Raw genomic sequence first — 21,710 nt, 5'->3', positions numbered from 1 at the left:
CAATATATAAAAAGCGTAAATGGGTAATTACAGGCCCGCCAGTCTGACATCTATCCCAGATAAGATAATGAAGTGTCTAATACTGGACTCAATTAATTAAGAATTAAAGAAAGATAAACTGTCCATAATGCAAGGATGCTGATAAATAGGTAAATAGAAAGGAGCATAAACACTGCCAAATTAAATGTAAAAATGTAATAAGAAAAGCCAAAAAGGAGTTTGAAGAACACCTAGCCAAAAACACAAAAGGTAATAAAATGTTTTTTAAGTACAACAGAAGCAGGAAGACTGCTAAACAACCAGTGGGGCTCCTGGACGATCGACATACAAAAGGAGCACTTAAAGATGATAAAGTCATCGCAGAGAAACTAAATGAATTCTTTGCTTCAGTCTTCATGGCTGAGGATGTTAGGGAGATTCCCTGAGAAACCTGAGAAAGTCAACATGGTTTCTGTAAAGGGAGATCACGTCTTACTAACCTAATTGAGTTATTTGAGGGGGTCAACAAACATGTGGACAAAATGTGGACAAGGGGGATCCAGTGGACATAGTGTACTTAGATTTCCAGAAAGCCTTTGACAAGGTCTCTCACCAAAGGCTCTTACTTAATTTAAGTTATCATGGGATAAGAGGGAAGATCCTTTCATGGATTAAGAACTGGTTAAGAGACAGGGAACAAAGGGTAGGAATAAATGGTAAACTTTCAGAATAGAGAGGGGTAACTAGTGGTGTTCCCCAAGGGACAGTCCTAGGACCAATCCTATTCAACTTATTCATAAATGATCTGGAGAAAGGGGTAAACAGTGAGGTGGCAAAGTCTGCAGATGATACTAAACTGCTCAAGATAGTTAAGACCAAAGCAGACTGTGAAGCACTTCAAAAAGATCTCACAAAGCTTATGTTATGTTCTTATAAAATGAAGAGGGTTTATGTTTAGCCATGAAAATGACTAAACATAAACATAAGAATGGTCACACTGGGTCAGACCAAAGGTCCATCCAGCCCAGTATCCTGTCTACTGACGGTGGCCAATGCCAGGTGCCCCAGAGGGAGTGAATTGAACAGGTAATGATCAAGTGATCTCTCTCCTGCCATCCATCTCCACCCGCTGACAAACAGAGACTAGGGACACCATTCCTTACCCATCCTGAGTAATAGCCATTTATGGAGTTAACCTCCATGAATTTATCCAGTTCTCTTTTAAACCCTGTTATAGTCCTAGCCACAACCTCCTCAGGCAAAAAGAAAAGGAGCACTTGTGGCACCTTAGAGACTAACCAATTTATTTGAGCATAAGCACGAATACAGACTAACACGGCTGTTACTCTAAACTCCTCAGGCAAAGAGTTCCACAGGTTGACTGTGCACTGTGTGAAGAAGAACTTCCTTTTATTTGTTTTAAACCTGCTGCCCATTAATTTCATTTGGTGGCCCCTAGTTCTTACAAGTAAACAACTTTTCCTTATTCATTTTCTCCACACCACTCGTGATTTTATAGACCTCTATCGTATCCCCCCTTAGTCTCCTCTTTTCCAAGACAAAAAGTCATAGCTTCTTTAATCTCTCCTCATATGGGTCCCGTTCCAACCCCCTAATGATTTTAGTTGCCCTTCTCTGAACCTTTTCTAATGCCAGTATATCTTTTTTGAGATGAGGAGACCACACTTGTATGCAGTATTAAAGATGTGGGCGTACCATGGATTTATATAAGGGCAACAAGATATTCTCCGTCTTATTCTCTATCCCTTTTTTAATGATTCCTAACATCCTGTTTGCTTTTTCGACTTCCGCTGCAATTAAAGGATTAGAAAACATGCCTCACAAGGATATACTCAAGGAACTCAATCTGTTTAGATTAACAAAGGAAAGGTTAAGGGGTGACTTGATCATCGGGTTGCCAACTTTTTAATTCCAGAAAACGGGACACCCTTGCCCTACCCACTGCCCCGTCCCTTCCCTGAGGCCCCATCCCCTCCTCACTCCATCTCCTCTCCCTCTGTTGCTTACTTTCCCCCACCCTCTCTCAAGTGCTCATTTTCACTGCAAGGCCCATACAGGCATATTTATTGTTTTGACAGATGTATTATACTAAGTTCAGGTTTTATTTGTTACAGGACAGAAGAGCTGGCAGCAAAATAGTCAAAAAGGTAATTTTTAAAAAATGAAATTTCACAAAGGTTTTCATGGTTCTTTCCTTCCCCTCTTCCCATTTTTTGTAACCAGCTCCATGTTTTTTGTTCACTGAAGTTATGTGTGGAATTAGGACCACACATTATCACAGCTGCTATGGGTCCATTAAAGGCCCACTCCTGAAACCCAAATACAAATCCATAGAGCACAACTCACACCTGTCCAGATACCTATATAAATAAATCTGTAGAAACTGATTCCCTCACCTACTTGCAGATACACACATGTATTCATATGTTCACATCTAGCATGCACTAACACATACTTCCACATTGTTTATTATTACAATTGTTGTTTAGTGCCTAGACACCCCAACTAAGATCAGGGCTCCAGGGTGGTAGGCGCTAGACATACACATAAAAAGAGAGAGAGTCTGCAACAAAGAGTTTATAATGTAGTTAGACAAACGTGGGGCAAAATGTATGATATATCAACTCTTTTGCAATTACTGGTCAACAACATTCACTTTTTAAGAAATAATACATTTCTTTTTGAGTTCCCTTCTTTTTTTAAAAACTTGTTATGAAATGAACACACACTTTACTGTCATCAATTTTTTGTGTGCAAGCCAGCAAAAGGAAAAAAAGTCAAAGAGTTAGGCTGCAAATTTTATTCACACAGGTATACACACACACACACAATTCACGCACCTCCCTACAAAAGACACCGTCTCACACACAATGCATGCATGCACACACTTGACTACAGAGACACTTTTTCATACACTTTTCCAGGGGCTGCCTAAATCACCCAGCTGGGAAGGGAGGAGGGTGTGCTGGAGAGGAAAAGATGCGGGGGGAAGGCCAAGGATGATAGCAGGGTGTGGGGGTTAGAGGGGGAAGTTAAGGAGAGAGGAGGGGGTTGGTGGGTATGTGCGGTGGATGGGGATACAGGTGAAGGCAGAAGGCTACAGGTGCATGAGGATGTGGGAGGCACAGGGGGAAATAGAGACATAATGGGAGTGCAGCAGTATATGGAGGTGAATGGGGTGCAGGGCTGTCGGGGGTAAGGGACATGGGGACGGTGGCTCTGGGAGGTAGAAAGGATAGGTGGGAAAGCACTGTAAGGGATACATGGCTGGGATGGGTAGGTATGGGGGACAGGACAGGACGGGACTGGGGAGGGATGCAGTGAGGGGGATGGGGGTGCAGCCCCATTCTCAGCAGTTGGAGACACATATACCTCAAACTCCTGGGCACTGACAATGGGGCGACAGACAGATGGAGCTGCACGTGCCTCAGCTAGAGCCCAGCCACATAAGGAGAGTGAGGAGAAGAGGACCGTCTGCAAGCATGGCCCTCAGCAGCTCCCAGTGTTTTGTGGCCTGCACTCAGATTACCTTGATGGGCCGCATGCGGGCCGCCCGCAGGTTGCCCACCACTGGACTAGATGATCACAATGGTCCCATCTGGTCTTGGAATCTATTAATCATACCCCTCCTTCACAGGCAATGGGGAAAATAGGATTGCCTGCACTGGCCTCAACATGCTCATAACACTTGCAGCTCTGCATGAAGATAATGACTATAATCAAATCTCATGCTTCAGGGCACCAGTGAATCACCAGCAGGGGTTAGAAAGGAATTTTTTCTTCCAATGAACAATTGGCTAGATATATTCTGGGTTCTTTCTACATGCCTTCCTCTGAAGAGTCAGAGAGAGTGGCCACTGCTCTGAGGTGGTTCAGATAATCCTCTTTTACACGTCTGGCGGGTGAGTCTTGCTCACAAGTTCATGGTCAAACTAATCTGGGGTAAGAAAGGAATTTACCAAATTAAATCTAAGCAAATTAGGTGCCTAACTCCCATTGACTTTCAGTGTAAATTAGATGCTTCTGGAATCCCACTAGGTGCTTACCTGCATCTTCAGGTGACCTTTGATGTTTGCCTGACCATGTCAATATTACAACTACAATTGAATAAACTAAATTGGAGTATAAATATACATAATATCAGCAAAATTCAATCTGAAATTCAAGTGATGTTCTTGTGAACTGAAAAAGAAAGGTTATTTACCAGTGCCTCTGTACATTCACACTAATATTTCAAGTAGCTCTCCTGACCAGTTGAATTTAACATTTTGGTTTGTCTCAAAAGATTCATAATTTTAAGGCCAAGGATGGACCATTAATTTCTTATAATTTCACAGTATATACTCCATGTTGTGGTTTAACTAGAACATTAATCAAGACTAGATATCAGTCAAAATTAAGACGCCAAGTGAACAAGAATCCACCATTTCCACCAGTCAACTATTCTGATGGTTAGTTATCCTTACTGTTAACATTTTCAATGCAGTAATCATCCCTACTCTTAGAATCATAGAATATCAGGGTTGGAAGGGACCTCAGGAGGTCATCCAGTCCAACCCCCCCTGCTCAAAGCAGGACCAATCCCCAATTAAATCATCCCAGCCAGGGCTTTGTCAAGCCTGACCTTAAAAACTTCTAAGGAAGGAGATTCTACCACCTCCCTAGGTAACGCATTCCAGTGTTTCACCACCCTCCTAGTGAAAAAGTTTTTCCTAATATCCAACCTAAACCTCCCCCACTGCAACTTGAGACCATTACTCCTTGTCCTGTCCTCTTCTACTGAGAATAGTCTAGAACCATCCTCTCTGGAACCACCTCTCAGGTAGTTGAAAGCAGCTATCAAATCCCCCCTCATTCTTCTCTTCTGCAGACTAAACAATCCCAGGTCCCTCAGCCTCTCCTCATAAGTCATGTGTTCCAGACCCCTAATCATTTTTGTTGCCCTTCGCTGGACTCTCTCCAATTTATCCACATCCTTCTTGTAGTGTGGGGCCCAAAACTGGACACAGCACTCCAGATGAGGCCTCACCAATGTCGAATAGAGGGGGACGATCACGTCCCTCGATCTGCTCGCTATGAGTTATACATCCCAAAATGCCATTGGCCTTCTTGGCAACAAGGCCACACTGCTGACTCATATCCAGCTTCTCGTCCACTGTCACCCCTAGGTCCTTTTCCGCAGAACTGATGCTGAGCCATTCGGTCCCTAGTCTGTAGCTGTGTATTGGGTTCTTCTGTCCTAAGTGCAGGACCCTGCACTTATCCTTATTGAACCTCATCAGATTTCTTTTGGCCCAATCCTCCAATTTATCTAGGTCCCTCTGTATCCTATCCCTGCCCTCCAGCGTATCTACCACTCCTCCCAGTTTAGTATCATCCGCAAATTTGCTGAGAGTGCAATCCACACCATCCTCCAGATCATTTATGAAGATATTGAACAAAACCGGCCCCAGGACCGACCCTTGGGGCACTCCACTTGATACCGGCTGCCAACTAGACATGGAGCCATTGATCACTATCCGTTGAGCCCGACAATCTAGCCAACTTTCTACCCACCTTATAGTGCATTCATCCAGCCCATACTTCTTTAACTTGCTGACAAGAATACTGTGGGAGACCGTGTCAAAAGCTTTGCTAAAGTCAAGAAACAATACATCCACTGTTAAGACTAATCTTCTTTATGGGTGTGAGACATGGATGACATACCAAAGCAATAAGCATCTGTAGTGGTACCGCCAACACTGCCGTAGGAAGATTCTCTCTATCAGATGGGAAGATCGTCACATCAATGCCAGTATTCTCTCTGCGCCAACATCATCAGTGTTGAGGCAAAAATTATGAAACATCAACTTTGCTGGACTGGCCACTGTCTGCAGATGGGTGATACTTATATACCTCTTTTCTCAATTTAGTCATGGTAAGAGAATTCACAGGGGACAGAGGAAATGCTACAAGGACACCCAAATATATCTTAAGAAGGGAGGCACTGACTCCACGAATTGGGAAGAGCTGGCTGACAATAGGGTGCAATGGCATCGCATCACCTATCAAGCTTCACCTCATTTTGAAGAGAATCGTCTTGCTCAAGAGGCTGAGAAACGGCAGAGGAAGGAAAGTGTACAACATCCTGGCCAGCAGTTGTGCTCTCTCCAAACAACCACCTGTCTTATATGTGGAAAAACCTATAGAGCACAGATTGGACTCCTGAGCCATCTTAAGTCTCTGAATGACCTTTCTCCCCGCAGTAGACATCACCCCCGTATCGAGAAATAGCCGATGACGACCAATGTAGGATTCATCCACTGCACTGAGAAACAAGGTCCAGGATCACTGGTTAATGGGTCATTGAACTGAGATTAGGTCTGGGACAGCTGGGTGATGGGCCACTGAATGAGTAAATTCACTAGCTCCGAGTACCGATAGCATCAGCTTGGACCAGACACTATCATGATACCCTACTCTGCACCCTGTTCCATCTGTTTGCCAGAAGCTGGGAATGAGCAACTTGGAATGGATCACTTGATGATCTGTTCATTCCCTCTGGGGCACATGGCATTGGCCACTGTTGGAAGACAGGATACTGGGCTAGATGGACCTTTGATCTAACCCAGTATGGCCATTCTTATGTCCATGGTACTGCATATACTAGTCATAATGTCAACTGAAACTGGTCTTTGGCACCAGAAACCTCTATGTTACTTTTGCCGAGCACAGAGCCACTCTCCATGTGATTCACCTGGGTCAGCAGTGCTGGATCCTCAGCATCAGCCTTGATTTCCCTTCAACCCCAACAGATCCAGGGACTTGAGGCTGCATATGCCAGCAGTTTTGGGTGACAGTGCCAGATCCTCAGCATCTGGCTGAGCCAGTCAGATGAGACTAGGGGGTGAAGGGGGGCCTCCTGGACACTGTTTAAACTGGGTAGAGAACAACTGCACTGAGCAAATTTCTCGGATCCAGAAGCTGGACCCACACATTGCCAGATTTATTTGACTTCACTTCAGAAGTACTGCCATCCTGGGTGAGCACCTTTTCTTTTTAAAGAAAAAGCTAGTTTCTCAGTCAGTTTTTCTAACTTAAAAACAAAAATAGCCTTGAAAGGGCAGAAGAGAAGTAGAGAAACATAAGAAAAGCTGTGTGTGATATGAGCTTGATGTACCTTTGGCAGTTCCGACTGACTACACTCTCCACTTTATACCCTCAGAATCCTCTGCAAGGGGCAGGGGATAAAGGGCCCAATGGATACCACTCAGCAGAAGATTCCAGAGGTCGTGACATAGGCACCTTAAGGAGGAACTGAAATTTGCATCTTTTTAACTGTAAAACGTACTGGTGGAAACTCACTCTGCATGTGTGACGCTTGGGGGAAGTGTTTTCCCAAGTACTGATGTATGTTGCCATTAATATTTGTAAAAGGCAGATAGAGACTCACAGGAGGACACAACAGTCCACCTCTTCCCCTCAACCACTTTTCTCTCCCCTGTATGTGCAGTACAAGTGGCTACTACCCAACCCATTCTTAACACTCTCAGTTCAGTTTCTCTGTGATTCTCAAATCCCAGCATCCCATTCCTCCCCACCCACCCACAACTCTTACCCTCGCAGGCTACTATTCCCTTTCAGCATGAAGTGTTTAGCTAAGCGTAGACAGTGGCTGACAGATTCACTGGTTTTAAAGTGAATGGGGACCATCTCATAACTAGAATCATCTAGTCTGCTCTCCTGTATGACACAGACCAGAGAATTTCACCTAGTAATTCCTGCATCAAACCTAATAATTTAGGCTTGAACTAGAGCATATAATTTAAGAAGCAATTCAATCTCAGCATAAAGATCTCAAAAGAATGCACCACATCTTTTGGTAGTTTGTTCCAATGGTTAATCACCCTCACTGTTAGAAATATACACCTTATTCCTCATTTGTATTTGTCTGGCTTCAGCTTCCAGCCATTGGTTCTTGTTACATCTTTTTCCACTAGGCTAAAGGGCCCTTTAGTATAAAACTATAACTGGGTTCCAAAAACAATTAACTAAGTTCATGGAGGAGAGGTCCATGAATGGCTATTAGCCAAGATTGTCAGGAATGCAACCCCATGGTCTCTGTGTTCCTAAGCCTCTCCGGACAGATGCTGGGACTGGACAACAAGGAGATGGATCATTCAATAATTGCCATGTTCTGTTCATTCCCTTTGAAATATCTGGCATTGACCACTGTCAGAAGACAGGATATTGGGCTAGATAGACGATTGGTCTGAGCCACTATGGCCATTAATGTATTTTGTCCCCAAGAAGCTGCTTATGATTATATATATATGAAGTCCTCTCTAAGTTTTCTTTTTGATTAGCTAAACAGATTAAGTTCCTGAAGTCTCTCACTGTAAAATATGTTTTCCAAACTTAGAATCATTTGGAGGCTCTTTGCTGTACCCTCTCCACTTTTGCAGTATTCTTTTTAAATGTGGACACCAGAACTGCACACTGTACTCCAATATTGGTCTCACCCATGCTGTATACAGAGGTAAAGTCCCCCACTCCTCTGTTTATACCTTCCAAGTATGGCATTAGCTCCTTCAACCACAGCATCCCTCCGGCAACTCATATTTAATTGGTTTTCACCACAAACCCAAATTCTTTTTCAGTCAGTTTCCAGGATAGTGTCTGTTGTGATTACTGTGCCTAGAAATTTACCCTATTTATGAGCTCAACTGTAAAAACTATGTAAAAGTTCAAAGGTGTAACAACATAACTTTTTGCCTGCTAACCACAGAAAATAGGCCAAGTTATTTCCAGTAAAGAATGTTATGAACAAGTGCAAGAAAACCAGACAGAGTCTAAATTAGTCCAAACAAAAAAGGCCTGATATATTCAAGGATTATGTTCAGATTCGAATAAATAAACAAGAAGATGTGGGTCCAGAAATTAATAGACAATCTGGTGTGGCAGCTATTAGACCTAATTTGTGGACAAACTAATGAGGGGATAAACTGTACCACTCACTTTTTCCACTTTTTGAATTCTTAAAAAGAGATTGAAAAATCTCACCTGCTCTCATCTCATCAACCCCAAGCCAGAGGGAACAGAGCAGACCAAAGGATTTTTTCCCTAGAGGAAGGCCATCAGGCCTTGCTCTTGTTTAAGGAATTTTATCTTTCACCTGTGAGTCCTGAAAGTCATATCACGACATCCAGTCCTCAGCTCATCAGTGGGGATCACTAACTGCCAGGACCACAAAGACATGTAAAAAAGGGAAGGAGGAGGATCCTAGGAACTACAGGCCAGTCAGCCTCACCTCAGTCCCTGGAAAAATCATGGAGCAGGTCCTCAAGGAATCAGTTCTGAAGCACTTAAGGAGAGGAAACAGTCAGCATGGAATCACCAAGGGCAAGTCATGCCTGACTAATCTAATTGCCTTCTATGACGAGATAACTGGTTCTGTGGATGAGGGAAAAGCAGTGGACGTGTTGTTCCTTGACTTTAGCAAAGCTTTTGACACTGTCTCCCACAGTATTCTTGCCAGTAAGTTAAAGAAGTATGGGCTGGATGAATGGACGATAAGGTGGATAGAAAGCTCGCTAGATTGTCGGTCTCAACGAGTAGTGATCAATGGCTCCATGTCTAGTTGGCAGTTGGTATTGAGTGGAGTGCCCCAAGGGTCTGCCCTCGGGCTGGTTTTGTTCAATATCTTCATTAATGATCTGGAGGATGGTGTGGATTGCACCCTCAGCAAGTTTGCAGATGACACTAAACTGGGAGGAGAGGTAGATATGCTGGAGGGTGGGGACGGGTTAACAAGGGCCCTAGACAAATTGGAGGATTGGGCCAAAAGAAATCTGATGAAGTTCAGCAAGGACAAGTGCAGAGTCCTGCACTTAGGACGGAAGAATCCCATGCACCGCTACAGACGAGGGACCGAATGGCTCAGCAGCAGTTCTGCAGAAAAGGACCTAGGAGTTACAGTGGACGAGAAGCTGGATATGAGTCAACAGTTTGCCCTTGTTGCCAAGAAGGCCAATGGCATTTTGGGATGTATAAGTAGGGGCACTGCCAGCAGATCGAGGGACATGATCATTCCCCTCTATTCAACATTGGTGAGGCCTCATCAGGAGTATTGTATCCAGGTTTGGGCCCCACACTACAAGAAGGATGTGGAAAAATTGGAAAACGTTCAGTGGAGGGCAACAAAAATTATTAGGAGACTGGAACACATGACTTATGAGGAGAGGCTGAGGGAACTGGGATTGTTTAGTCTGCGGAAGAGAAGCCTGAGGGGGGATTTGATAGCTGCCTTTAACTACCTGAAAGGGGGTTCCAAAGAGGATGGATCTAGACTGTTCTCAGTGGTAGCAGATGACAGAACAAGGAGTAGTGGTCTCATGTTGCAGTGGGGGACGTTTAGGTTGGATATTAGGAGAAACTTTTTCACTAGGAGGGTGGTGAAACACTGGAATGAGTTACCTAGGGAGGTGGTGGAATCTCCTTCCTTAGATGTTTTTAAGGTCGGGCTTGACAAAGCCCTGGCTGGGATGATTTAGGGGGGGATTGGTCCTGCTTTGAGCAGGGGGTTGGACTAGATGTCCTCCTGAGGTCCCTTCCAACCCTGATATTCTATGATTGTACGAACCTGTCCTGCCTCCCTCCCTGCTTTTCTGCTACTTTCTGTCCCACTATTTCTTTCCTCCTACCCTCTCTCTCTAGGCTTTTCATGAAATCCTGAAATTAACAGCACTGCATCAGCACAGCAAGATGAGATATCCACAAACCTGCCCCCATCTAAGGAGAAAAGGATCCAACCAGATGATGTCCCTGACCAGAATGCAAACCAGGGTCCAAGCAACAGATGTTATGGTCAACCTGCCAGTCAAAAAGCATCCATTTGTAACTGAACAACCGTCCAGTGTTCCAAAAATCATCAACAAAAGCCGTATTTGCCCCACCTTTTCTAGCCCATCTTTCATCCCCTTGTGTCTGTCTGGGGGGAAAAAAGTAGAAGTGAATAAATACCCTTCATACATCAGGATAGAGTAAAATTAAACCTGTCCTTTTCATCAAAGAAAGGTTATTGGTGAAAATAAGAGACGGATATTTTCCCTCCAAAAAGAGAGAGAGACTTAAATAGGTTTTGAATGTTATTGCATAATTCCTCAGTTTCCGTTTCAATATCAATGCCTGTTTTGATTTTTTGTTCTTTCTTGTGTTTGGTCAATAAACTTTCAAGTTTAAAATGCTTTTCTAAGCCTTTAATCATTCTTGTGGCTCTTCTTTGAACCATCTCCAATTTATCAACATCCTTCAATTGTGAGCACCAGAAAAGGACACAGTATTCCAGCAGCAGTGCCAAATACAGAGGTAAAATAACCTCTTTATTCCTATTCCAGATTTCCCGATTTATGCAGCCTGGGACTGCATTGGCTTTTTTGGCCACAGTGTCACACACATATTCAGTTGATTATCCACCACAACCCCCACATCTTTTTCGGAGTCAGTGCTTCTCAGGACAGACTTCCCCCATCCTGTAAATATGGCCTCCATTCTTTGTTCCCAGATGGATTCATTTACATTTAAACACATTAAAACACATATTGTTTGCTTGTGCCCAGTTTACCAAGCGATCTAGGTCACTCTGAATCAGTGAGCTGTCCTCTTCATTATTTACCATTCCCCCAATGTTTGTGTCCTCTGTAATTTTATCAGTGATGATTTTATGTTTTCTTCCAGGTCACTGATAAAAATGTTAAATAGCACAGAGCCAAGAAACGATCCCTGAAGGACCCCACCAGAAACATACACACTTGATGATTTCCCATTTATTGTTACATACTGAGACCAAACAGTTAGCCAGTTTTTATTCCATTTTGTGTGTGCCAGGTTAATTTTATATTGTTCTAAGTTATTTGTTTTTTAAATCAAAACGTCATGTGGTACCAGGTCAAATGCCTTACAAAAGTTTATAAGTATGTTTACGTCAACACTATTAACTTTATCAACCAAATTTGTAATCTCATCACAAAAAGATGTCAAGTTAGTTTGACAGGATACATTTTCCATAAACCAATTCTGATTGCAATTAATTACATTACCCTCCTTTAATTCTTTATAATTGAGTCCCGTAACAGCTGGTCCATTATCTTGCCCAGGACTGATGTCAAACAGACAGGCCTATAAATAACTGGGTAATACCATTTACCCTTTCTAAATATTGGCCAACATTAGCTTTCTTCCAGTCTACTGGAACTTCCCTAGTGCTCCAAGTCTTATTAAAAATCAACATTAATGGTCCAGTGAGCTCCTTAGCCAGTTCTTTTAAAATTATTGGATACACGTTATCTGGACTTGCTGATTTAAAAATAGTAGCTGCTCTTTAAGATCTTCCAGACATACTCCCTTCCTCTTGTACATGTTACTTTCTTAATGTCAGAGCTGAACTGTAAGATAGTTAGAGTATAATGTTACCTCTTGGTCTTCCCTCTGCACCTCAAATTTTTGCATCATTTCCTTGTTCTTCTACTGGAATCAGTCCTTCCTTTTCATGAATTTAAGATTCTTATCCTGCCATGACCCTTATTTTATACTCCTCCAACCAAGATTGAATCCTTGTTTGTGTACCAGTGCACCTCCATGAATAACCTCTCTCTACTTTTCCTCTTCTTAGACCTCATATTTTGTAAAGCATTGCATCACTATAGATAGTCAATCTATACTGCAATGATACTGTTCTTAAACATCAATACACCATAAAGTGTCCTTACCAACAAATCCATGGTGTTATCCAGATTATAACCCAACCACATGAATGCCAAATTTTACAATAACCTACTCCTTAAATGTATTCATCATGTAAATAAAAAGCATAATAAATAAAGCATACTCTAAACCAGAGGTGGGCAAACTATGGCCCGCGGGACTGTCCTGCCAGGCCCCTGAGCTCCTGGTCGGGGAGGCTAACCAGCACCCAGCCCCTCCCCCAGTGTCCCCGCTCCCCCACAGTCATGCCACCACGCATGGCTCCTGAAGCACTTAGAGGAGAGGAAAGTGATCAGGAACAGTCAGCATGGATTCACCAAGGGAAGGTCATGCCTGACCAATCTAATCGCCTTCTATGATGAGATTACTGGTTCTGTGGATGAAGGGAAAGCAGTGGATGTATTGTATCTTGACTTTAGCAAAGCTTTTGACACGGTCTCCCACAGTATTCTTGTCAGCAAGTTAAGGAAGCATGGGCTGGATGAATGCACTATAAGGTGGGTAGAAAGTTGGCTAGATTGTCGGGCTCAACGGGTAGTGCTCAATGGCTCCGTGTCTAGTTGGCAGCCGGTGTCAAGTGGAGTACCCCAGGGGTCGGTCCTGGGGCCGGTTTTGTTCAATATCTTCATAAATGATCTGGAGGATGGTGTGGATTACACTCTCAGCAAATTTGCGGATGATACTAAACTGGGAGGAGTGGTAGATACGCTGGAGGGCAGGGTTAGGATACAGAGGGACCTAGACAAATTGAAGGATTGGGCCAAAAGAAATCTGATGAGGTTCAATAAGGATAAGTGCAGGGTCCTGCACTTAGGACGGAAGAACCCAAGGCACAGCTACAGACTAGGGACCGAATGGCTAGGCAGCAGTTCTGCGGAAAAGGACCTAGGGGTGACAGTGGACGAGAAGCTGGATATGAGCCAGCAGTGTGCCCTTGTTGCCAAGAAGGCCAATGGCATTTTGGGATGTATAAGTAGGGGCATAGCGAGCAGATCAAGGGACGTGATCGTCCCCCTCTATTCGACATTAGTGAGGCCTCATCTAGAGTACTGTGTCCAGTTTTGGGCCCCACACTACAAGAAGGATGTGGATAAATTGGAGAGAGTCCAGCGAAGGGCAACAAAAATGATTAGGGGTCTGGAACACATGACTTATGAGGAGAGGCTGAGGGAACTGGGATTGTTTAGTCTGCAGAAGAGAAGAATGAGGGGGGATTTGATAGCTGCTTTCAACTACCTGAGAGGTGGTTCCAGAGAGGATGGTTCTAGACTATTCTCAGTAGAAGAGGACAGGACAAGGAGTAATGGTCTCAAGTTGCAGTGGGGGAGGTTTAGGTTGGATATTAGGAAAAACTTTTTCACTAGGAGGGTGGTGAAACACTGGAATGCGTTGCCTAGGGAGGTGGTGGAATCTCCTTCCTTAGGAGTTTTTAAGGTCAGGCTTGACAAAGCCCTGGCTGGGATGATTTAATTGGGTATGGGTCCTGCTTTTGAGCAGGGGGTTGGACTAGATGACCTCCTGAGGTCCCTTCCAACCCTGATATTCTATGGCTTGCGCCCGCCCACCTCCCAAGCTTTCCAATAAGCCTGTTCTGCCACTCTGAGCGGCATGGTAAGGGGGTGGGAGTTAGTTGAGAAAGGGGCAGGAGGTCACAGGAGGCAGGGAGCGGGAGGGGTTGGATGGGGCAGTCAGGGGACAAGGAGTGGGTGGGGGCTGGATGGATCGGGGGTTCCAGGGGCTCTGTTAGGGGTCAGGGCAGTGGATAGGGGTCGGGGCAGTCAGGGGGGGTTGGATAGAGGGTGGGCTCCTGGGGGGGCGGTTAGGGGCGGGGGGTCCCTGGAGGAGGCGGTCAGGGGACAAGGAGCAGGGGGGGTGGGATGGGTCAGGAGTTCTGAGGGGGGGCAGTCAGGGGAAGGGAGCCAGGTTGTTTGGGGGGCACAGCCTTCCCTACCCGGCCCTCCGTGCCGTTTCGCAATCCCGATGTGGCCCTCAGGCCAAAAAGTTTGCCCAGCCCTACTTTAAATGCATAAAAAAGAAATCTCACCACTTCACAGCATATAAACATAATACTAGTTCATATTAAATCCACTGTTCTGTATCCAATTTTCCCACTCTTAGTTTGAGAATATATCAACAACACATTTCTACTTTATGCAGTGCACCAATCACAAGCTGTGCTGCCTGTGCATAGTTTGATGCCAGTACAGCTTCCTCAGCACACCAGTATTCACAGAAAACTTCACCTTTGCTTTTCCATGTTACATAAAAAGCAGCAGGAAAACATAATAACTGCTAAAATTAGTCAATGTAGGTCAAAAATGGCAAATGTAGGTATTGCAGGGGCACCCTGAATTACAAATGAAACAAAACACAATCACTTAACAGGCTTGCCTGTGAGAACAGGGGCCTGGATTTCATGACCCAGAAGGTTCATTCCAGTTTTAAATTTAATGTCAATGCTGGTGGAAATGGGCGGGGGAGGAGGAGGAGAAGAGAAGGGAATTCCCTTTGACCACTTTAGAAAACCCAGAGTTTTGGGGAATTCTGGCATTGCCATAAGGTAGTACCCCTTCCTGTTGGTGGACTCAACTTCTTGGGGAGGCAGTATAAAATATACTCTTGAGATAAAATGGTTCTCAATCAACCTCCCCGCACAGCTGGAGCCCAGAGAACTCGGCCCTCCGCCACAGCCAGAGCCATGAGTCCCATCTCCTCCTCCCCTCAAGGAGTCCCAAGGAGCCCCGGGCCAGCCGCAGCCGTGCCTCACCTCCCCAGACTCCAAGCCTCTGTGGGGAAAAGCCTCATACTTCGTCCAAATAAGTGTTTCATATACCCGATGCAGGTTCCAGGGCAGCTGAGTAGGTGGTATTTGCTATTCAGCTTCCTGGGTTCATCAGTATTCTCTCTGGTGTCCAGGGAGATTATTGATGAACCCAGAAAGCTGAATAGCACATACCGCTGCCTCAGCCGCCCCGGAACCTGCATGGGGCATAACAAAACAACCCCCCCCCCCCCCCCAAAAGGCCGCAACCAGGGGTCTGGTAGCAGTGGCAGTGCCTCCCCTGGCCTATTATACCTGCTGCCCATGCTCTCAGCTGCTTAATCCCTCAATGATTTCTGACACACTGGCCATCTTGATCACATCCCCTGCAAAGCTTTCACCACAACAGTACCTGCCAGGGATTTATCAACACCAAACTGGTGCACCAGAAGACCAGTAACTATCACAAATGGAGAGCTTCCACTGCCATTACCATTCTTTTCCATAGCATAGGGAGCTCTCATCCTTGTGATATGGCACTGAAACGTGAGAGTTAATCTACCAAAGTGGTAAAGAAATGTCTCCTTTCTGATCCTGAAGTTATGCCGCCAATTCTGGTCATTCCAGATCACGACTACAACTAGGTTCCACCAGTCTTTGGCTGTGACTCATACCCAAAAGCCTTCTTCCATCCACTGATGATTATCCACAAGTGCAACACAAGTGATAGTGAATGCAAGACTAGTGACTGCCTTATGAATTCCATGCTCATCTGGACACTGGCAGGCAGTAATGTCTGTTTGCCTCAGAGTGAGCTGGGAGGCAGATCCTGTAAAGAATGTAGGTAAGGCTCAGAGAGGCTCATTCACCTGGATATTTTTAGATTTCAACCTTTGCTGCACTGTGTACATTCTTGGGATTTATTTCACCTCAAATAAAGGTTTCCATGTTACACCATAAGAACCAACAAAGGCTAACAAATATCCTGGTTTTAAGGAAAAAAATTCTTCCTCATCCTATTACTTCTGAGATCAGCAGGATCATACTGACACTACTGTAGACCAGGAACACAAAGCTTTTCAAATGCTTCAGCACTTTCTCAGGAAGAACCGGGAATAAGCATTCATCCAGACTCCATTTTGAGAAAAAGGACTAGAAATAGCATTGAACAGAGACTTTATAGGAATTTAAGCAAGCCTTAAAATAATGTGGACACACTGTACTACTGGTACTCTGACTGGCTCAAGTATCTAGGATAAACAACAGCTATGGGGGCCAGATTTTCATGAGGGCACAGCTTCCATTTATACATGAAGTGTTCTACACCAGGACCTCCCACTGTTCATAGGATATCAGGGTTGGAAGGAACCTCAGGAGGTCATCTAGTCCAACCCCCTGCTCAAAGCAGGATCAATCCCCAATTCTTGCCCCAGATCCCTAAATGGCCCCCTCAAGGATTGAACTCACAACCCTGGGTTTAGCAGGCCAAAGCTCAAACCATTGAGCTATCCCTCCCCCCCGTTCTCAACCTGGCTCTAAATATGTACATTAAAAACATAAGAATATACATACCAACGGTCCATCTAGCCCAGTGTCCTGTCTTCCGACAGTGACCAGTACCAAATGCTTCAAAGGGAATGAACAGAACAGGACAATCATCAAGTGATCAGTCCCAGGATCTGGCAGTCAGAGGATTAGGGGAAGCACAGGGTTGCATCCCTGACCATCTTGGCTAATAGCCATGAACTTGTCTAATTCTTTTTTGAACCAAGTTATACTTTTGGTCTGCACAACATCCCCTGACAATGAGTTCCACAGGTTGACCATGTGTTGTGTGAAGAAGTACTTCATTTTGGTTGGTTTAAACCTGCAGCCTATTAATTTCATCAGGCAACCCCTAATTCTTGTGTTATGTGAAGGGGTAAACAACACTTCATTATTCACTTTTTCCACACCATTCATGATTTTATAGGCCTCTATCATATTCCTCCCCCTCAGTGGTCTCTTTTCCAAGCTGAATATTCCAGGTCTTTTTAAATCTCTCTTCATATGGAAGCTGTTCCATATCTCTAATCATTTTGTTGCCCTGCTCTGTACTTTTTCCATTTCTAATATATCTTTTTTGAGATAGGGTATAGGGCAACCAGAACTGCACACAGTATTCAAGATATGGGCTTTATGGATTTATATAGAGTCATTATGATATTTACTGTCTTATCTATCCTTTTCCGAGTGGTTCCTAACGTTCGCTTTTTGGAACGCCACTGCAGATTGAGCAGATGTTTTCAGAGAACTATCCACAATTAGTCCAAAATCTCTTTCTTGAGTGGTAACAGCTAATTTACACCCCATCATTTTGTATGTATAGTTGGGATAATATTTTCCAATATGCACTACATTCCACTTACCAACACTGACTGTCACCTGCCATTTTGTTGCCCGGTTTTGGAGATCCCTTTGTAACACTTCAGTTTGCTTACAACTGAACTATCTTGAGTAATTTTGTATCATCTGCAAATTTTGCTACCTCACTGTTCACCCTTTTTTCCAGATCATTTATGAATATGTTGAACACTAGCCACATACAGATTCCTGGGAGATACCTTTTTTTTACCTCTCTCCATTCTGAAAACTGATCATTTACTCCTACCCTTTGTTTCTTGTCTTTTAACTGGTCACTGATCCATGAGAGGACCTTTCCTCTTATCCAACAGCTGCTTAGATTGCCTAAGAGCCTTCGGTGAGGGACCTTGTCAAAGGCTTTCTGAAAATCCCAGTACTCTATGGCTGCACTGGATCACCCTTGTCCACATGTTTGCTGATCCCCCCCAAAGAATTCCCATCAAAAAGCCAGTGAAATATATAGTCATTCATATAACCAGTATCAGTTGGATTTTGCCATTTTGGTGAGGTTTTTTGGGGGGGGGGGGGGTGAGGGTAGGAGGGACGGGTTAGATAATTGAAAACATATCTTTCTTTGGCAAGGGGACAAAGGTGCATTAAATTATTTTAGCCTGTAGAGGTCCCATCCATTTCTGACTTCCCCGTTAAGGAGCATAGCTCTTAAGAAACCATATAGAACAAAATTAATAGTAAACTAGCAAGCAAACAGCATATACATTAGTTTTGAAAAGTGGTTCTTCAAAAAGGGTATATAAAACGTCAGTTTTGATCAGTTGCTGAAAACCATAGCTGATCATATCCCATCCAGAGAGAATTATTCTACACAAATTGGGGGGGGATAATAAAAACGGTTTTATAACCTCAATTATGAAGTCGGCACTTAGCTTCACAGTACACAGGTAATACACATTTTTGCCCTTTTTCACTAATTACTGAGTTAAGAAGTGTGTGTGTGTGTGCATACATGCAATTGCAATGTTGTGGGTCCTCTTCCAAAAGACAGTATTATCTGTAGATCTTACTGTATGATGCAGCTTATTTTACTCAATCTGATTATGAACATTTATAGTCTCAGTGTGTAAAATACAGCAAGTTACTTCATTTTATTTCAGTTCACTATGTTTAAGAATGCCAAGTGTATGATCAAAAAGTTCATATATAAAACTCTTGATACTCAGAGTGCAGAGAAATTATTTCTGAAATGAAGCCCACAAAAATGTGTCTTTATCCTCACCTCTTATTGGAGGAGACTTAACTCTTTTGATCACTTAAATAAAGAGAGTAGCAGCTACTCTTCTTGTTGTTGTCACATTAGCTATTTCAAGATACCTATACCACCCTATCCTTTAGGATAAGAACACTTTCCTCAAAATAAAGACAATGTACACCCACTTTTATCAAGCTAAATCTTTATTCAACAAGACCCCTCTCACCAAAGTAATTCTAGTTCACTGTTTTACATAAAAACAAGGATTAGAACTACACTTCAAGCTTTTTTATACTAACTCCAGCCAATAAAATTTGAGAAGTGTTAACTATTCAATTAAAGAAAGGAAATTACAGGCTCATTTTGCGGCATGTTAAAGTGTCAGTTTACACGTATAGAGTGATCAAGACTTACTACTTTTCCCACTATGTATTGGATTCTAAAATGGTGGTCATGTCTGCCTATGATTCAAAAAGAAAAAAGATACCATTCAAAAGTCTATGCTGACAAGTTAGTTACATGTTGTTCAAGATAAGACAATGGGTAACTCGATTAAAAACTAAACTAAACCAAACCTCTAGGAGGGCCGCAGAAATGTCACTCTGGACTCAGAGAAAGGCAGAGAGAGGAAGCCAGAGCCCGAGCCCTCGACAATGCCAACATGGAGGGCAACACCCAGCCAGCTGCCCGGCTTGGGTCTCTACAGAGCGGCGGCTCCAGGTCCACGCACGGCAGCGGTTCCATCGCCAGGATCTGGCCGCGGTGGCAGCTTAAGGCTCGACGCAGCGGCTCGACTCGCCCCGGTCCGAGCCCGGCTCCTCGCCGGGGGGGAGCGGAGCCGAGCCCGCCCGCCGGCCCTGGGGCGAGCTCCGCTCTCCCGGCAGGTATGGAAACAAAGGCCTTCGCGTCGCCTTCACCGTGCCGGGCGGGGGGCACCGGGGCTGTCCGGGCCGCAGGACAGCCCGCCCGGGCCGCAGGACAGCCCGCCCGGCGGGGCTCGCCTCACGGCCGCGCTCCGGGCACAGCCCCGCGGGCTGCCCGCGCGCTGCTGCCACGGGAGGCCACGTCTCCGCCGCGCGTGGGCAGCGCGGGCTGCTCGGCGGGCGGGCGGCGGCCCCGCACCCCAGGGTCCGGCCGAGCCTCTCCGCCGGCCGGAGCCCTGCGCTGGGGCCAGCGGGCCGGGCTCCGTGCCCGACGGGGGCTCCCGGCTCGGCGCCGCTCCCCCGCGGGCCGCGCACAAAGGGCCGCTCCGCTCGCGGCGCCATGCGGGCGGCGCCGGGCCCTGGGCACTCACCGGCGGCGGCCGCACCTTGCAGATGCCGGTCTGCTCGGCGATGGGTCGGATCTTGTGGATGAAGGCGAAGGGGTCCGCGAACTCCTCCCAGCTGGGCTCGAACACGGGGCACTCGGGCGGCGGCAGGAACTCGGCCATGGCCGGGCTCGGGCGCCGGCAGCTCCTCAGCCAGCCGCCTCCGAACAATCCACCAACAGACGCTGGTCGCCGAGCGCCGCCAGAGCGGGCCGTGCACCTCCGCCGAGCCGGGAGAGAAAAGAGTCCGGCCGGCCGGGCGCCGTGGCGAGGCCCCCGCCCCTCCGCCTGGGGGAGCGAGCGTGCCCCAGGGGCTCCCACGCCCCGTGGGGGGGCCCCTTGTGCCAGGCGCTCCCACCCGCAGGCCAAGGGGTGCCTGGTGCTCACGGCCCCCCATCAAGGCCCCTTTCTTACAGGGAGAGGGAGACTGGGGCGCACAGGTAGTCTGTTGTAGGGGGGGCTCTGCGGCCCACAGAGTACAGGCTACTTGGGTTATAAAAATCAGAGCCCCCCCCATTCCCAGTGTTTGATGCAGTATTAATTAATTCCCTACAAGAGGCCCTGGTTGCTATCGCTTGCGGCTGCAGATCATGGTCACACTGACCCCTTTGTTGTCCAGCCCTGGGGTTCTGTCCAGAACAGGGAGTGCAGGCCACATGTCTCCGGGCGACTCCCAGCCCTCCTGCAGGGTTTCTTTCTTTCGCTGCCACCTGGAGCTCCCTTTTTCCCAGATAGCTGATTTTTTCCTGATATTTGAGAGACAAGGTGGGTGAGGAAATATCTTATATTGGAGGTGAGAGAGACAAACTGTCAATATGACAGGCATAGACTCACCCAAACCCAGGAAAGATTAGGAGCCTGCTTCTGATAGTCTAAGGGCTGCATACAGAAGAAAGGGCTAGTCTACTCTGGAAGCACTATATGGGCACAGCTGCAGTGTTTCTGCAGTGAAGATGCTCTGTGATAACTGGACAAGCAGCAGTAGCCCTTTCGACATAGCACTGTCCATACCAGTGCTTAAGTCAGTGTAACTTACATCACTCAGGGGTGGCTTATTCACTAGGGTTATCCTATTTGAACATTCAAAAAAAGGACACTCCATGGCCGGAGGCATATTTGCTCATGCACCCCTGGCCCTGGCCCTGGCCCTGCCCCAACTCCACCCCTTCCCCGCCCCATTCCAATCCCTTCCCCAAAGTCTCCGCCTCCTCCTTGCCCCATTGGACCCCTTCCCCAAATCCCTGCCCCAGCTCCACCTCCTCCCCTGAGCGCACGGCGTTCCCCCTCCC

General features: G+C 45.7%; 2 protein-coding genes across 4 annotated transcripts in view; both read right to left on the bottom strand.

Moving 5' to 3' along the window:
- The window catches only part of KDM5B (lysine demethylase 5B), a 179,480-nt gene extending 158,699 nt beyond the window's left edge, over nt 1-20,781 (bottom strand). The window contains exon 1 of one of the 3 annotated variants that reach the window (XM_073319609.1): nt 20,407-20,781. In XM_073319609.1, coding sequence (XP_073175710.1) covers nt 20,407-20,544 — 138 coding nt within the window. In that variant the 5' untranslated portion in view covers nt 20,545-20,781. The remainder of the gene's footprint in view (nt 1-20,406) is intronic. The other 2 variants (XM_073319607.1, XM_073319608.1) reach the window with 2 other exon arrangements.
- LOC140901202 (uncharacterized) lies at nt 17,460-20,395 on the bottom strand. Its single transcript, XM_073319616.1, has one exon. The coding sequence runs from the start codon at nt 20,375-20,377 to the stop codon at nt 19,883-19,885; it is 495 nt and encodes a 164-aa protein (XP_073175717.1). The 5' UTR covers nt 20,378-20,395; the 3' UTR covers nt 17,460-19,882.
- Nucleotides 20,782-21,710: the final 929 nt, after the last annotated feature.

This window comes from Lepidochelys kempii, chromosome 21, assembly GCF_965140265.1.
Source record: "Lepidochelys kempii isolate rLepKem1 chromosome 21, rLepKem1.hap2, whole genome shotgun sequence".
NCBI classification, from domain to species: domain Eukaryota; kingdom Metazoa; phylum Chordata; order Testudines; family Cheloniidae; genus Lepidochelys; species Lepidochelys kempii.
Note: the sequence above shows the minus strand (reverse complement) of the source record. Positions and strands in the feature narration are given on the sequence as shown.

Bases quoted from the DNA above. Each gene is read 5' to 3' on its own strand.
- LOC140901202 (XM_073319616.1), bottom strand. From the start codon at position 20,377: ATGGCGCCGCGAGCGGAGCGGCCCTTTGTGCGCGGCCCGCGGGGGAGC.